Here is a 13,009-nt window from a genome sequence, read left to right on the forward strand (position 1 = left end):
AAAAAAGACACTGTTAGGGTGCAATTGTGTTATGACTTCTGAGACGAAGGAATGTAACCAGTGGTGGCGGCTGCCCTACGAGAAATAAAAGCGCATTCTGGGCAACCTCGTGTGGGGAAGCCAGCCTTGTGCGGAGTAACCATGGCAACCACCTGGCCGTGACACTGCGCTTTTTCTCTGTTGGCATGTTATTACCATCTCATGCCGCTACTCCCGCTTCCAACTCGGCTTTCATCCACAAACCCCGCCACCACGACATCCAATATTCACTCAGCAGTCTCAACCGCTTCGTTTGGCAACATCCAACCCGCCTATGCCCTTCCTCCAAATAGCCCCTGCCTGCTGGGCTGAAGAACCGTGAAACTAACCGCTTCATAGGCCTCCCAATGGTTCGCAGTTTGTCCAAACCCTTCTCGTCTCCTCGCAGAACGCTCCCCGAAGCACTCGTCGGAATAAATCCTCAGTTCCTGAAGACTCTGCTGGCGCTGGACGCAAAAGGCGGAACTGTGGCATCACAGACCTGGGCAGACTGGCAGTCAATGTCGGCGTGAGAAGGTCCAGTGTAGCCATTTGCCGCGGTCAGTCGAGCAAAGCTCAGGTCTCTGTGGTTGTCATAAAACCACACCTGCTTGGCTACAATACCTATACACTCTGTGGGCGGCGATGGCGACGTTCCTGGTGGCCGGTTGCCAATCCTGAGGACCGCGGTCAGGATCACCTACAAGATCACCTTCAAGACCACGCCCAGGGCCACATGGAGGATGCGGAATCACCTGCGGGATCATCTCTAGGACCACCTACAGGACGACCATCAGGCCCACTCACCCTTGGGAAGACTCTACTCGCTTCGCTGGCGCCTTGAGGATTCCCAAAGGGCTCTCGCCTCACAGTCTGTTTTACGCTCCTTGAATCGCGCACAGTCAGACCGAACACTTCTTCTCCTCTCGAAGCTCTCTTCTCGAAGCTCTCTCCTCGACGCAATCCTCAGCCATTGAAGGCCCTGCTGGCGCTGGACAGAAAAGGTGGAACTGCTGCATCACAGACCCTGGTCAGACACGCACCCAAAGTCGGTTGCAAACCCAGTGGGCAGCCAACAAACAATACCTACTTCGATACAATACCTGTATACTTTGTGCGCTGCGATGGTGCTGTTCCTGGTGCCCGGCAGGCAATCCCCAAGATCGCCCGCAGGATCACATCCAAGGCCAGTCCAGGATGCAGAATCACCTGCGGGATCACCTCCAAGACTACCGCAGAATCACCTCCTGAATGCAGAATCAACTACAGAATCACCTTCAAGACCCACCCACAGGACGACCCTCAGGCCATTGAACCCTTGGGAAGACTACTCGCTTCGATGGTGCCTTGAGAAATCCCAGTGGGCTCACGCTTCGCAGTCTATTTTACGCTCCTTGAATCGCCCCCAGACCGAACCCTTCTCCTCTCTTCTCGAACCTCTCTCCTCGAAGAAATCACCAGCCCTTGAAGGCCCTGCTGGCATTGGATAGAAAAGGTGGAACTCTGCCATTACAGACGCGGTTCAGACTCGCTATTGAAGTTGGCGTGGTAAGCCCCCGTGGGCAGCCGTTCGTCGCGGTCAGCCGAGCTCAGTGCTCTGCGGTTGCCAGAAAAACAATATCTGCTTGGATACAATACCTGTATACTTTGTTAGGGGCGATGGTCCCGTTCCTGATGCCCAGCAGGAAATCCGCAGGACCCCTCCTAGGACCATTTGCAGGATCATCTCCATGATCACTTGCAGGATCACCTCCAGGGCCACGTCCAGGATGCAGGATGGGCCTGGAGGATCACCACCATGACGACCCTTACGCCCATTGAACTCTTGGGAACACTCTACTGGCTCCGCTGGTACCTTAAGGAGTGCCAATGCTCACGCCTCACAGTCTATTTCATGCTCCTTAGATCTCCCCCAGTCAGACCGAGGCCTGCTCCTTCACGCAATCCTCAGCCCTTGAAGGCATTGGACAGAAAAGGTGGAACTCTGACCTTACAAACCCTGATCAGACCGGACCCTTCTCCTCCCTTCGAAGCTCTCTCCTCAACGTGATACTCAGTCCTTGAAAACCTCGCTGGCGTGGGATAGAAAAGGTGGAACTGTGGCAAGAAAGGCCTTGGGAGTGGCCCTAGAGGTGATCCTCTCTTCTCGAGGCTCCCTTCTCGATGCAATCCTTAGCCATTGAAGGCCCTGCTGGCGTTGCAAAGAAAAGGTGGAACTGCGGCATCACAGACCCTGGTCAGACTCGCACCCAAAGCTGGTTACAAGACCCAGTGGGCAGCCAACAAAACAGTACCTACTTGGTTACAGTACCTGTATACTTTGTGGGCGATGATGGTGGTGTTCCTGGTGCCCGGCATTCAATCCCCATGGTAGCCCACGGGATCACCTCCAAGGCCATCTCCAGGATGCAGAATCACCCGCAGGTCCACATCCAAGACCATCCCAGAATCGCCTCCTGAATGCAGAATCACCTACAGAATCACCTCAAGACCACCAACAGAACGACCTTGAAGCCTATTAAACCATTGGAACAACTACTCGCTTCACTGCCGCCTTGAGAAGTCCCAAAGGGCTCACGGCTCACAGTCTATTTACGCCCCTCGAATCGCCCTCAGTCAGACCGAATCCTTCTCCTCCCCTCGAAGACCTCTCCTAAACGCATTCGTGAGCCCTTGAAGGCCCTGCGACAAGAGGACCGAGGAGGCGCCCGGGATCGTCCTCTTCGCGCCCAGCGACTGCATCAACAGGCAGACGATCATCGTCTCGTGCCACACCGACTGCGTGGGCGACAACACGTCCATGACGGCGTTGACGATGTGTAGGGACAGCCCGGACGACATCAAGGAGGCGGTCCTGAAGGCGGCGTTCAACATCAACTTGACGGTCTACCTGGTCGGCCCGGCGGACGGCACCAAGATGACGGAGCTGAACATAGACCTGACCAGCCACAAGGACCCCTAGACGCCCAAGGCCGACACCGTGTAGATGAGCGCGAACACGGAGGTGTTGTTGACCAAAACGGCCAGCTGCGCACGCACCTGGTCACGGTCATCAACATGTGCAACATCACGTTCACGGTCTGCACTCTCTGTCTGTACTCGCTCGAGTTAATCGACTCGTGCCCGCGCAACAACATGTGCATGTCCATCACTGAGACGATCCGCGGCATCGCGGCCAAGCACGAGCCGTCGTACGAGTTGAAGATCCTGGTCGTGCCCATCTTGTGCGATGTGTGCCTGGTGAGCGAGCCGGAGTTGTGCGCGGACACGTCCCTGACCAACGCCATGCAGATGTTGAGGGCGTCGAAGATCGTGAACTTCATGAACAGGAGGAGGTCGCTGGACATCACCGTGAAGGTGCCCGTGAACGGGAGGCCGTACAGGGGCATGCGGATCGACAGGAAGAACACCGTGGCCTTCTTCAAGAGCATGGACGAGACCACGGACTGTGTCTGGTGGATGAAGGCGGCGGTGGACGCGTAGACGCACGTGTGTATGTTGACGTTCGCCACGCCGCACGTGATGATGTTCAAAAACCACGAGTTGTACGCGCACACCCCCATGTGGTCCGAGATGTGCCGCTGCGAGTACACGATCTGCTACAAGTGCCTCAACAGCCGCGAGACGGTGTCGATGTGCAGGGGCGGGTCCTCCGGGATGTGCATCACCAAGCACTCGTACAAGTTCTGGTACACGCACATGGACTGGTACGGCACGATGCCCACAGGCTCCGTCAAGATCCTGTTCTGCGGCAACTGCGTGGTCGAGAACGAGGCCATGGGCATCCGCGACTCGACGGACGTGTGCGGCGACGTGCCCCCGGTGATGCGCTTCTACCGGAACTTGATCGATATGGGGATGACGAACCTGACCCTGGAGAGGGCGAAGTACGGGTTCCCGATCCACTACGACACCGAGGACAGGCCTATGAACGTCATCACGTTCGTGCAGACGCACATCACCCCGCCCGCGAGGACGGACTCGCTGACCGGCGTCGGTACGAAGAAGTTCGTGAACACGGACATCAACGGCATGATGGACACGTACAGGGGCATGACGCTGGCCTAGCGCACGATCAAAACAAGAACAGCCCGCTGACCACGCACCCGTCCACGAGGTGTGCCTGACGCTGAACACGGACGCCGCGACCAGCACGGACAGACTCCCGGACACGATCATGGACATCACCGCGCACTCGACCATGAACAGCAACGCCAACGAGGGGATGATAGCCGAGAGGGTGCTCCCCATGCCCAACTGCGCCATCGTGATCCCCGACTGGGTGCCGTCCATCCGCACGAACATGCCCAGGACCCTGTCGGCCTATGTGCCCCTGGTGACCATCACGTCCACGATCGCGGCCATGTCGCCGCCCATCCCCGTGGAGATGACCACCGTCGACTCGAACAACGACATCGTCTGCATCACCTTGAAGTGGGACATACTCGACGACGACGACGTGGCCATGGGGAGCATATGGTACCGGCACAACGGCGTGTTCACGAGCTCGATCACCATGAGGGACATAATTGAGCACTCGGACAAGAACATCATCGTGTGCATGGTCGTGGTCAAGATCAGGCAGATGTCCTCGGGCGAGCTCATCTTCATACTGCTGGACGCCATCGAGAGCTCGTACTAGCACTCGGCTGCAGCTATGATCCTGGCGCAGAGCTGAAAAAGCACGCGAACGGCACTATCAACGCCAGCGTGACAGGAACATTATGGACATCACCGACACCGTCGCGCTCAAGACTAACCACCCGGACGTGAACGGGGTCTTCGTCAGCGTGGGGGAGGGCGACGCCAACGACGTGATGGAGCCGGGGTACCTCTCGAACCTCGTCACGGACAGCTACGTCATCGGGTTCAGCCTCATGAACAAGGAGTCCAACTGGTCGCTCGACAGGGCCGGGCACGGGGAGTCGGTCGGGTACAAGGACGTGTCCATCGTGGGCTTGATCGACGGCTGGGTGGCCCTGGACATCGTCGTGACCGACGCCCTGGTCTTGTTGCCGTCCGAGAACATTATCAGCCACACGACGACCTACGTGCGCATCGGCCTGCCCATGAGCGCCTTCAGCAAGATGTACGCGGCGCTGAACATGTGCGGGCGCGTAGGCGAGATCAGGGACGGGATCTGCTGGCTGAATATGGACACGAACGGGGGCGTGTTGAAGGACATACCCAGGACCAAGTTCATCTACACGGCCAAGTCCGGGGACGACCTGATCATAAGGACCGCGTGCGGGGTCGGCGGCATGACCAAGGTCATCGGTAGGGGCGAGGCCTCGTGCCTGGTCTCGTTCAGGGTCAGGGTCAAGTACGCCACGGTCAATATAAACCCGGCCGTGGTCAGTATCACGACGTCGTACATGTTCGCGTTGACCGACCTATTCCTTAACAACACCATCAACACGTAGACGACGCTGATCGTGACCGCGGACAAAATCGTGTACACCGTGAGGACCAGCGCGCTGACCACGCGCACGGCCCCGCACCCGGAGATGTGCAAGAGGCTGATCAAGGCCTGCGTCATCTGCAAGGGCATGACGCCGGTGCTGGTCGCGTGCAAGGAGTACGACCCGAATAGGTACCCGAACACGCCCGTCAACGTGTGGCTGCACAACCACGCTAAGAGCAACAGGAACAACGTCAGGAACAGCCTCAAGTTCACGTTCTGCGACACGTGCAAGGGCATGAACACGGTCACGACCCAGCCCGAGTGCGACAACCACTATAAGGACGTCGTCCAGTACATCATCCACGTCGTGAGGGTCTCGTACCTGGGCGTGACCGAGGTGAGGAACAAGACCGGGCACGGCATCATCTTCTTGGACGGCGACATATCGGCACCGGGATCACCAATACCGTCAGGATCGAGAGGAAGATCGGGATCGGCTCCGACTCTCGGACAGCATCCTGACGACGAACGTCATGAGCCACCCGGTGATGAGCATGAGGGTCAACGCGATGGTGCAGTAGAACGGGGCGAGCACGACGATGACGACCATCATGACGTTCGCGACCACGTGCACGGTCACGACCAACTACAGGCACATGACGGCCACGACGACAGCGGTGATGGTGACGATGGTGGTGGTGCAGATGGACGCGAACATCGGCAGGAGCGTGGCGCTGGAGGTGGACCTGACGAAGACCATCTCGATCACCGTCGAGATGTGCGTGGGCATGAACTCGCGGAGGATGAGGTTCACGTTGCCGCCGAGGAACATGCGGCTGCAGTTGATGAGCCACGGGATGATGAACTTGTCGGTGAACAGGACCGTGCTGGTGAACGTGCCCAGCCCCGCGTGGGTGCTCGGGGACATGGACGCGCCCGTGGCGTTGTCCGTCAACGTGGGGGTGGACGGGCCCCTGGACATGTTGGTCGCCATCAACAGCGTCCTCACTCCGAGCTGAAGCGCATTCCGACCAGCGGCAACCTCAGGGGCGCCACCAGCGGCAGGAAGACGTCGACCATCACGACGAAGTAGCCGGACGTGAAGATGATCGTCTACAGGGTCAGAAAAAGAACATGAGCGCGACCATCACCACGGGCACCGTCATTGGCAGATCATGTTTTCGGACGTGACCTAGACCATGTTCGGCCTCATGATCCTCATACTGGACAGGAACGAGTGCGTGTCCGTCTCCAAGACCCTCTTCACGATCCTGTACGCAGCCGAGTATAGAAGCTCGATGTCGTTCGGGGATCCGCAGAAGTGCATGGACCCGTTCCCGAATAGGCGTAGGGACGTGTTCCTACCGATACGCATAGCCGGCTGGATGATCATCCTCGTAGAGGAGCCCGTGGACATAGTGACGGTCACGTTCATGCTGGTGGCCATACTCCCGGCGTGGATCGCGAGGATGTTGATGGTCTCGGGCGTCATGACCAGGTGGATTATATTGGCGTTCGGCATGTGCAAGCTCACCGCGAACAGGGACGAGGAGACGTTACAGCTCGAGCACACGGAGTCGAGCCAGCCCTGGTCGTTAGACGCGCGCCAGACCAACCACCCGGCCCATCTACCCCAGATCTCGTTGTCGGGCTTAACGCTAGTGATATACGTGGTCATGGATATCGGTTCGATACACTCCAGCTCCGTAGAGTATATGTCGTGCGCGTACCTGACGTCGATACTGTTGCCCCTGATGATGGTACTCGACACCATCGGCTCGATCGTTCATAAGGTCGCCACGACGTCGGGGCACTCCCACCTGACCAGCGGTATATACCTACGCTCGTACCCCTCCACGATCGGGTTGAAGTTCATAGCCCTTCTAAACGCGCCCACTATTATGACCGTGAACGAGTCTAGCGACGGGACCCCTCTCTACCTGAATATGATCGACAGGATCTCCGACGCCGTCAGCGGCGGCAACTCGCTCATCACGGCGTTCCTTATCGTCCTTACGAGCTCGATGGCGTTAGTCCTCCTATCCCTCTCCTGCTGCGCGTACCCGGTCGAGACCTTCGGCCTAGTCGAGCTAACTCTCGTGCTGTCGAAGCTCCACGTGGAGTACATACTGACGACGTCGCTACCGTGATCGTGTGTAGGACCGTAAGTGCGTTAAGAACCTATTACACCTACACTGGTGAACATCACCGCTAAGATGTCCACGAACGTGATCGGCTCCGACGTGATCAGCATCGCCTCGAAGATCAAGTGGCTGGAGGATAGGGTCGGCGCCATATTAAAAGACGGGTTGACGTTCAACGGTAGGATAAGAGACGCGTTAGCGGTCGAGGAGCTGCTCAATATGGCGCGGGAGAGCAAGAGATATAACCACACTATGGGCAAGAATAGGAACGTGTACGCGCACGAGAGGGTGCCCACCGACTAGACTATGATCCCGACGACCGTCGAGGAGATGAACACGGACTTCGTGAACATCCTAACGCCGAAGACGAGCTTAAGGCAGAACGAGGTCGTGTATAGCATTATAGTCGACGTCATGTGCCTGATCGAGATCGGCATAATATACGAGAAGTCGCCGAGGGACAGCTTCAATATAGTGTGCTTCAACGTGATGTCGGGGAGGCATATAGGTATCGTCAAGTACCTGTTCGAGGTCATGCAGATATTCGTGTTCACTAACGGGAACGTATCCTTATACATGTCCCTGAGCGAGCAGCTCTACCAGGTCGCCACCACGGTCCTAACGGCGAATACGCACGTTAACATATATATGAACGTCGACTGGTCCGTCCTCACGACTAGGCTCATAGCCAGCGAGATCCGGAGCAACGTGATGGTCACGACGGGCACGTCCGTGGAGCTGAACGAGGTCCTGCGGATAATGGGCACCGAGGACATATTGATCTCCGTCGTGATGTCCGTATCCAACTCCACGGCGATAATCAGTATCAGCAACGCGATAAGGGAGAGGAGGATGATCATGGAGACTACCCTGGCCTCGGACCCGGGCAAGGCGGTGATGAGGATCAGGAACGCCGTCGTGGACGTGAAGAACGGCAGGATCAGGACGTTGTTCAGGTAGGAGCCCGAGTGCACGACCGTAGTGGTAAACGCGATCACGCACATGATCAGGCTTATGAACTTGAGGAGGATGTGCTTCGACTGCAGGATGATGCACATGTTCAGCACTACGCTCCTGCGTATGCTCAGGAACGTGGACGCGGTCACGACTATCGACGCCGGTGCGGACTGGTCCGAGAGCTTCGCTGAGAACATCACCATCGACTTGGACGAGTACGACAATCCGATCTAGACCGTCACCATAGCCATGTCCCTGAGCAACAACATCATCGCCGCCCTGAAGAGGCTGGCCACCGTGCCTGTGTACGTGGGCGAGAGGCAGACGATCGACACGGACTCCATCCTCATCAGCCCCGGGAAGCTAGACGACCTCGTGGGGGTGTACGAGAGCCTCTACGCGTTCACGCACACTATCTGGCGTAACCTGCCGGACCCGCCCGACTGCGAGAGGGTGTACGTCATTATGTGGATGATCAGCGCCGAGAACTACGACGTCAACCACTTCTCGGTGCCGTGGCAGAACACGAGCCCCAACACGTATATGCACCTATGGTCGGCTATCGACAGATTCAGGACCATGATCGACACCAGCAGCGCGTTCTGGCTCATCGGGTCGAGGGGGCCCGTGGGCTACGCCGAGTTCATGAACCTGCCCGGGGCGGCGGACACGCACTTGTACCCGCGCGAAGAGGTGATGCCGCCCCACATCGGGGTTTTGTCCAGCAACATGCAGAGATGCGTGGTCACCGAGCTGCACACGGACTACCCGTCGTCCTACGACTTCAAGAGGTCCATGATGGTGCGCAAGAACGCGCCCGTGATCGACGTCAGCAGCATGCACGCGCGCAACATCAGGATAATGAGGGAGAGGATGGAGCGGAAGACCAGGACCGGCGGGAGTGTGTCCACGCCCTAGGAGCTGGACATCTCCCCAAGCAGGTTCTTGCCCTTGTACAGGTTCTTGGAGTCGAACATCTCCGTGTCCTTCATCGTCTCCATCATCCTGGCCACGGTCTTGCCCTCGTTGTCGCCCGCGAGCCTGTACTTAACGTAGACCTTGAGCGAGCTCATCTTCAGGCACCTGCAGAACGACTCCATGCTGGTCGGGATGAGGGGTATCTGCGTGCTCTTAGGGATGGAAAACGTCGGGCCGTTGGGGCCGTTTCTGACCACGGGCTGGTCCATGGACATGACCAACTGCGAGATGGGGTGCATTATCGCCTCCGGCACCATCTTCGCGGCCGTGAATATACTCTCGATCACGGACATACACTGCTGCCCGTCCGTGTGCTGGGACAGCTTCCACCACGACTTCGCGGTGGTCTCCGGGACGTCGTTCCTGTTCGTCCTCGAGAACATCTACGAGAGCAGCTTCGCCTCGTGGCTCTGGACCGCGGGTAGCTCCCCGAACTTGATCCTGCTGTACAACTCGGGCACGATGGCGTTGTAGACCTTCATCAGGGGCACCTCGTCGATGATGTGCCCGCTCTCGCCCGTGACCTGGATGTACTTCGTCATGCAGGCAACCATTAGCGACGTGAATATGGTGCCCCACAGGGTCATCTTGTTGCTATAGCCCCTATTCGCCGTCGCGGAGTTAGTCTTAAACAATGCCGGCGACGATATCGAGAACACAGCCGCGTTCGGGCTTCTGTTCATGTAGCTGGACGCCTCCATATCTCTAATCCTGCTCGAGGACTCACTCTTGGTCCTGCTCACGGTGCTAAACGACTCGGTGTCCTCGTCCTTAGTCGTGTCCGTGTTCGTCCTCCGCAGGCCGAACGCCGGTGACTTAGTGTGCCTTAACGCGTCCGGGTCCGGCAACCTCGCGACGTTCCTGTGCCTCTCCGCGGGCCCGTCAGCCTTCAGACGTTCGATCTCGAGCTCTATCTATGATATGCGCTTCTCCATTATCTCCATAGTGATCTTTATCGTCATCACGGCCTCCGTCAGCTCCGTGACCACGTTCGACCTCCCGATCCCGACCTCACCCTCGTTATCGTCCCCGCCCCTGCTCGTCGTGCTGCTGCTGATCCCGAAATCGATCAGGCGGTCGATCTCCTCGATGTCCGACATGATGTTGCCGTGCGGTGTGAACACGTATTCCAGACCCCGTCGACGGCGGTGACCTGCACCAACTCGAAGTCGTGTAGAGACTATCCCTACGATGCTGGACTGCCACTCTATCGCGGTGATCGTGATCTTGATCATACTCGATGCCGACCACGGACATGGGGGTGACGTCGCCCTCGACTAGGGCCACGAGCAACCCCGGCTCCGACCGCACCCACAGGTCCAGGAGGACTAACCCGTTCTGGCTCAGCACCGACGACATGTGGATGCCCCCGAGCACGGGCACGAACACGAGCGACTTCAGGTTCAAGTCCTGCTCCATGCACGGGTGCAGCAGGACGTCGGCGTTCTCGGAGTACAACGCGATGACGCTCAGGGCGGGGTTCGACACCTGTACGGAGCACACGACCGTGGACACGGTGGCCAAGAGGATGACGAACATGGAGGTGACCACGAACACCACCTTCATCTTCTACGACATGGAGGTGACCAGGACGAACGAGATAGACCAGCTGTCCGCGGTCGCGATGTAGGACAGGCACATCGACCTGGTCATCAGGACGACCACGAGGAGGAACAACAGTCCCATCATCAGCAAGTTCTCGCCCATGGTCTACATGGTGGTAGCGACCGAGCCCAAGCCGGCGTTGGACAACTTCATCGTGTGGGTGAACAGAATCATGCACAAGCAGACGAACCAGACGGGGTGCGAATCCGACGTCGTACTCGTAGCGCTGTTGGTGCGCGGGTTGATGTGCCACGGCGCGTAGATGTTCACGCCCTCCATCATGGGCACGTACACGAACCAGTTGCTGGTCATGTTGATGAACATGGCCCCGAACCCGGTATCGTACGTCTCCATCACGCGCTTCGTCCGCCTGTACCACTCCGTAGTCACGTCCACGACCGCCATCCACAACACGAGCGTCCTACCGATGGTGTATATCTTCGCGTACTTAATCGGGTTTATAATCCTCTCCATAAGGTAGTGCGTGTCCTTACCGATAAGGAGTACCGAGTACCCGTGCCTAATTCTGTCCGTGACCCAGTCCTCGTACTCCGGCATGTCTCTCATCGGGTGCAGCAACTTCTTCATGGACGCGTCCGACAGCGTCATCGAGCCGTAGAGGATGTGCTCCATCATCGACGTGTACGTGGCCCCCAGGTAGTAGTAGATGCTGTACTCGATGGGCTCGACGGCCATGATCGTCCGGATGTCCACGGTCACCTTCGTGGTCGCCATGATGGTGGTGGTCACGATGCTTTTCGTCAAGGCCTTGTGCCTCTAGCCCGTGGGCATGACCACGACCGTGGTGATGGGGTTGTCCTCGTCGGCGTTCGTGTGCCCGTCGGTGTAGGTTTGTATCATGCCGGACCCGTCGACCACCTCGTCGTCGTCGCTCCACATCTCGTCGGCGTCGAAGTCGCCGTGGTGATGGAGATGGTCAGAGACGTGAACTGGCCGAGGCTCGTGAAGAGGTCCGCAGTCCACGGGCTTGTTCGTGGGCTGGCACGAGAGCATGAAGGGCATCATGTGGAAGCACGCGTGTGTGTCGGTGATCATCAATGTGTTCTTGTCGACGGCCTCGAGCCCCTCGAAGTCCCTGAACGGGTCCGTCAGCGTCTCGTAGGACGTGGCCTTGTACGTGGTCAGCCAGTCGCAGCTGGGCCGGAACGTGAAGGTGACCCTCGCGACCAACGGGTCCCTGTTCACGTCGATGTATATCATCATCATCTCCAGCGTGGTCGTGCCGTCGTCCGCGGGCAGCTCCACCTGGTCGACCAGCAGCCTGTTCATGACCACGCCCGTCCCGAACGCCGTGTCGTGGACCGCCCCCACGTCCGGCACCGGCATAACACTGCCGTCCCTGTACAGGTACAGAGGGTTGAAGCTGTCGGACGGCAGGCGCACGTCCACTCGGTTGTTGATGATGATGTCGCTCTCCATGTCGCGCAACATGTCCGCGAGGTTGGCCACGTACCTGTACTTGGTCACCTCCACCTTCTGCACCATGAACGGGCCCATCTGCCAGCTCTCGAACGTGCTGTAGTCCCTGACCATGGCCCGGTATCTGATCAGCAGCAGGACCGTGATGGTGTTCATCCACCTGCCCGACCTGTAGTACTTGATGGGGTGCATGATCCTCTCCACCAGGCTGATCAAGTCCTTGCCCATCATGGTGACCACGTACCCCTTCATGATCGAGGAGTTGATCATGTCCTTGTACAGGAACATGTCGCTGACGGGGTTGAGGTACCTCACCATGTTGTCGCCCGACAGCGTGACCCTGCCCCACACCATGTGCTCGATCGTGGAGGTGTACGTGGCCCCCACGAGGCTGTAGAGGCCGAACCTGAAGTCCGGCACCGTCTCCAACACGACCTTGAGCGTGATCATGTCGGTGAGCGTG

General features: G+C 58.2%; 10 protein-coding genes across 10 annotated transcripts; 6 read left to right on the forward strand and 4 right to left on the reverse strand.

Annotated features, from left to right (window-relative positions):
- Nucleotides 1-2,818: 2,818 nt before the first annotated feature.
- Nucleotides 2,819-3,501, forward strand: AYL99_11809 (hypothetical protein; the record flags this gene model as incomplete). Its single annotated transcript, XM_018843313.1, has 2 exons — nucleotides 2,819-2,911; nucleotides 2,965-3,501. 2 exons carry the CDS (start codon nucleotides 2,819-2,821, stop codon nucleotides 3,499-3,501), a joined length of 630 nt encoding a protein of 209 aa, XP_018687296.1.
- Nucleotides 3,502-3,543: 42 nt separating this feature from the next.
- On the forward strand, nucleotides 3,544-4,660 carry AYL99_11810 (hypothetical protein; the record flags this gene model as incomplete). Its single annotated transcript, XM_018843314.1, has 2 exons — nucleotides 3,544-4,061; nucleotides 4,087-4,660. 2 exons carry the CDS (start codon nucleotides 3,544-3,546, stop codon nucleotides 4,658-4,660), a joined length of 1,092 nt encoding a protein of 363 aa, XP_018687297.1.
- An 82-nt stretch (nucleotides 4,661-4,742) lies between these two features.
- Nucleotides 4,743-6,515, forward strand: AYL99_11811 (hypothetical protein; the record flags this gene model as incomplete). Its single annotated transcript, XM_018843315.1, has 2 exons — nucleotides 4,743-5,372; nucleotides 5,442-6,515. 2 exons carry the CDS (start codon nucleotides 4,743-4,745, stop codon nucleotides 6,513-6,515), a joined length of 1,704 nt encoding a protein of 567 aa, XP_018687298.1.
- A 106-nt stretch (nucleotides 6,516-6,621) lies between these two features.
- AYL99_11812 (hypothetical protein) lies at nucleotides 6,622-7,572 on the forward strand (the record flags this gene model as incomplete). The annotated part of the gene is made up of 1 exon (XM_018843316.1): nucleotides 6,622-7,572. One exon carries the CDS (start codon nucleotides 6,622-6,624, stop codon nucleotides 7,570-7,572), a length of 951 nt encoding a protein of 316 aa, XP_018687299.1.
- Nucleotides 7,573-7,638: 66 nt separating this feature from the next.
- Nucleotides 7,639-7,869, forward strand: AYL99_11813 (hypothetical protein; the record flags this gene model as incomplete). The annotated part of the gene is made up of 2 exons (XM_018843317.1): nucleotides 7,639-7,744; nucleotides 7,766-7,869. 2 exons carry the CDS (start codon nucleotides 7,639-7,641, stop codon nucleotides 7,867-7,869), a joined length of 210 nt encoding a protein of 69 aa, XP_018687300.1.
- Nucleotides 7,870-8,162: 293 nt separating this feature from the next.
- Nucleotides 8,163-8,726, reverse strand: AYL99_11814 (hypothetical protein; the record flags this gene model as incomplete). The annotated part of the gene is made up of 1 exon (XM_018843318.1): nucleotides 8,163-8,726. One exon carries the CDS (start codon nucleotides 8,724-8,726, stop codon nucleotides 8,163-8,165), a length of 564 nt encoding a protein of 187 aa, XP_018687301.1.
- Nucleotides 8,727-8,772: 46 nt separating this feature from the next.
- On the forward strand, nucleotides 8,773-9,441 carry AYL99_11815 (hypothetical protein; the record flags this gene model as incomplete). The annotated part of the gene is made up of 1 exon (XM_018843319.1): nucleotides 8,773-9,441. One exon carries the CDS (start codon nucleotides 8,773-8,775, stop codon nucleotides 9,439-9,441), a length of 669 nt encoding a protein of 222 aa, XP_018687302.1.
- Nucleotides 9,442-9,884: 443 nt separating this feature from the next.
- Nucleotides 9,885-11,067, reverse strand: AYL99_11816 (hypothetical protein; the record flags this gene model as incomplete). The annotated part of the gene is made up of 3 exons (XM_018843320.1): nucleotides 9,885-10,415; nucleotides 10,467-10,654; nucleotides 10,692-11,067. 3 exons carry the CDS (start codon nucleotides 11,065-11,067, stop codon nucleotides 9,885-9,887), a joined length of 1,095 nt encoding a protein of 364 aa, XP_018687303.1.
- Nucleotides 11,068-11,211: 144 nt separating this feature from the next.
- On the reverse strand, nucleotides 11,212-11,841 carry AYL99_11817 (hypothetical protein; the record flags this gene model as incomplete). Its single annotated transcript, XM_018843321.1, has 1 exon — nucleotides 11,212-11,841. The coding sequence occupies one exon, from the start codon at nucleotides 11,839-11,841 to the stop codon at nucleotides 11,212-11,214; it is 630 nt and encodes a 209-aa protein (XP_018687304.1).
- Nucleotides 11,842-11,883: 42 nt separating this feature from the next.
- On the reverse strand, nucleotides 11,884-12,996 carry AYL99_11818 (hypothetical protein; the record flags this gene model as incomplete). The annotated part of the gene is made up of 1 exon (XM_018843322.1): nucleotides 11,884-12,996. One exon carries the CDS (start codon nucleotides 12,994-12,996, stop codon nucleotides 11,884-11,886), a length of 1,113 nt encoding a protein of 370 aa, XP_018687305.1.
- Nucleotides 12,997-13,009: the final 13 nt, after the last annotated feature.

The sequence above is a fragment of the Fonsecaea erecta genome (genome assembly GCF_001651985.1).
Source record: "Fonsecaea erecta strain CBS 125763 chromosome Unknown Scaff17, whole genome shotgun sequence".
NCBI classification, from domain to species: domain Eukaryota; kingdom Fungi; phylum Ascomycota; class Eurotiomycetes; order Chaetothyriales; family Herpotrichiellaceae; genus Fonsecaea; species Fonsecaea erecta.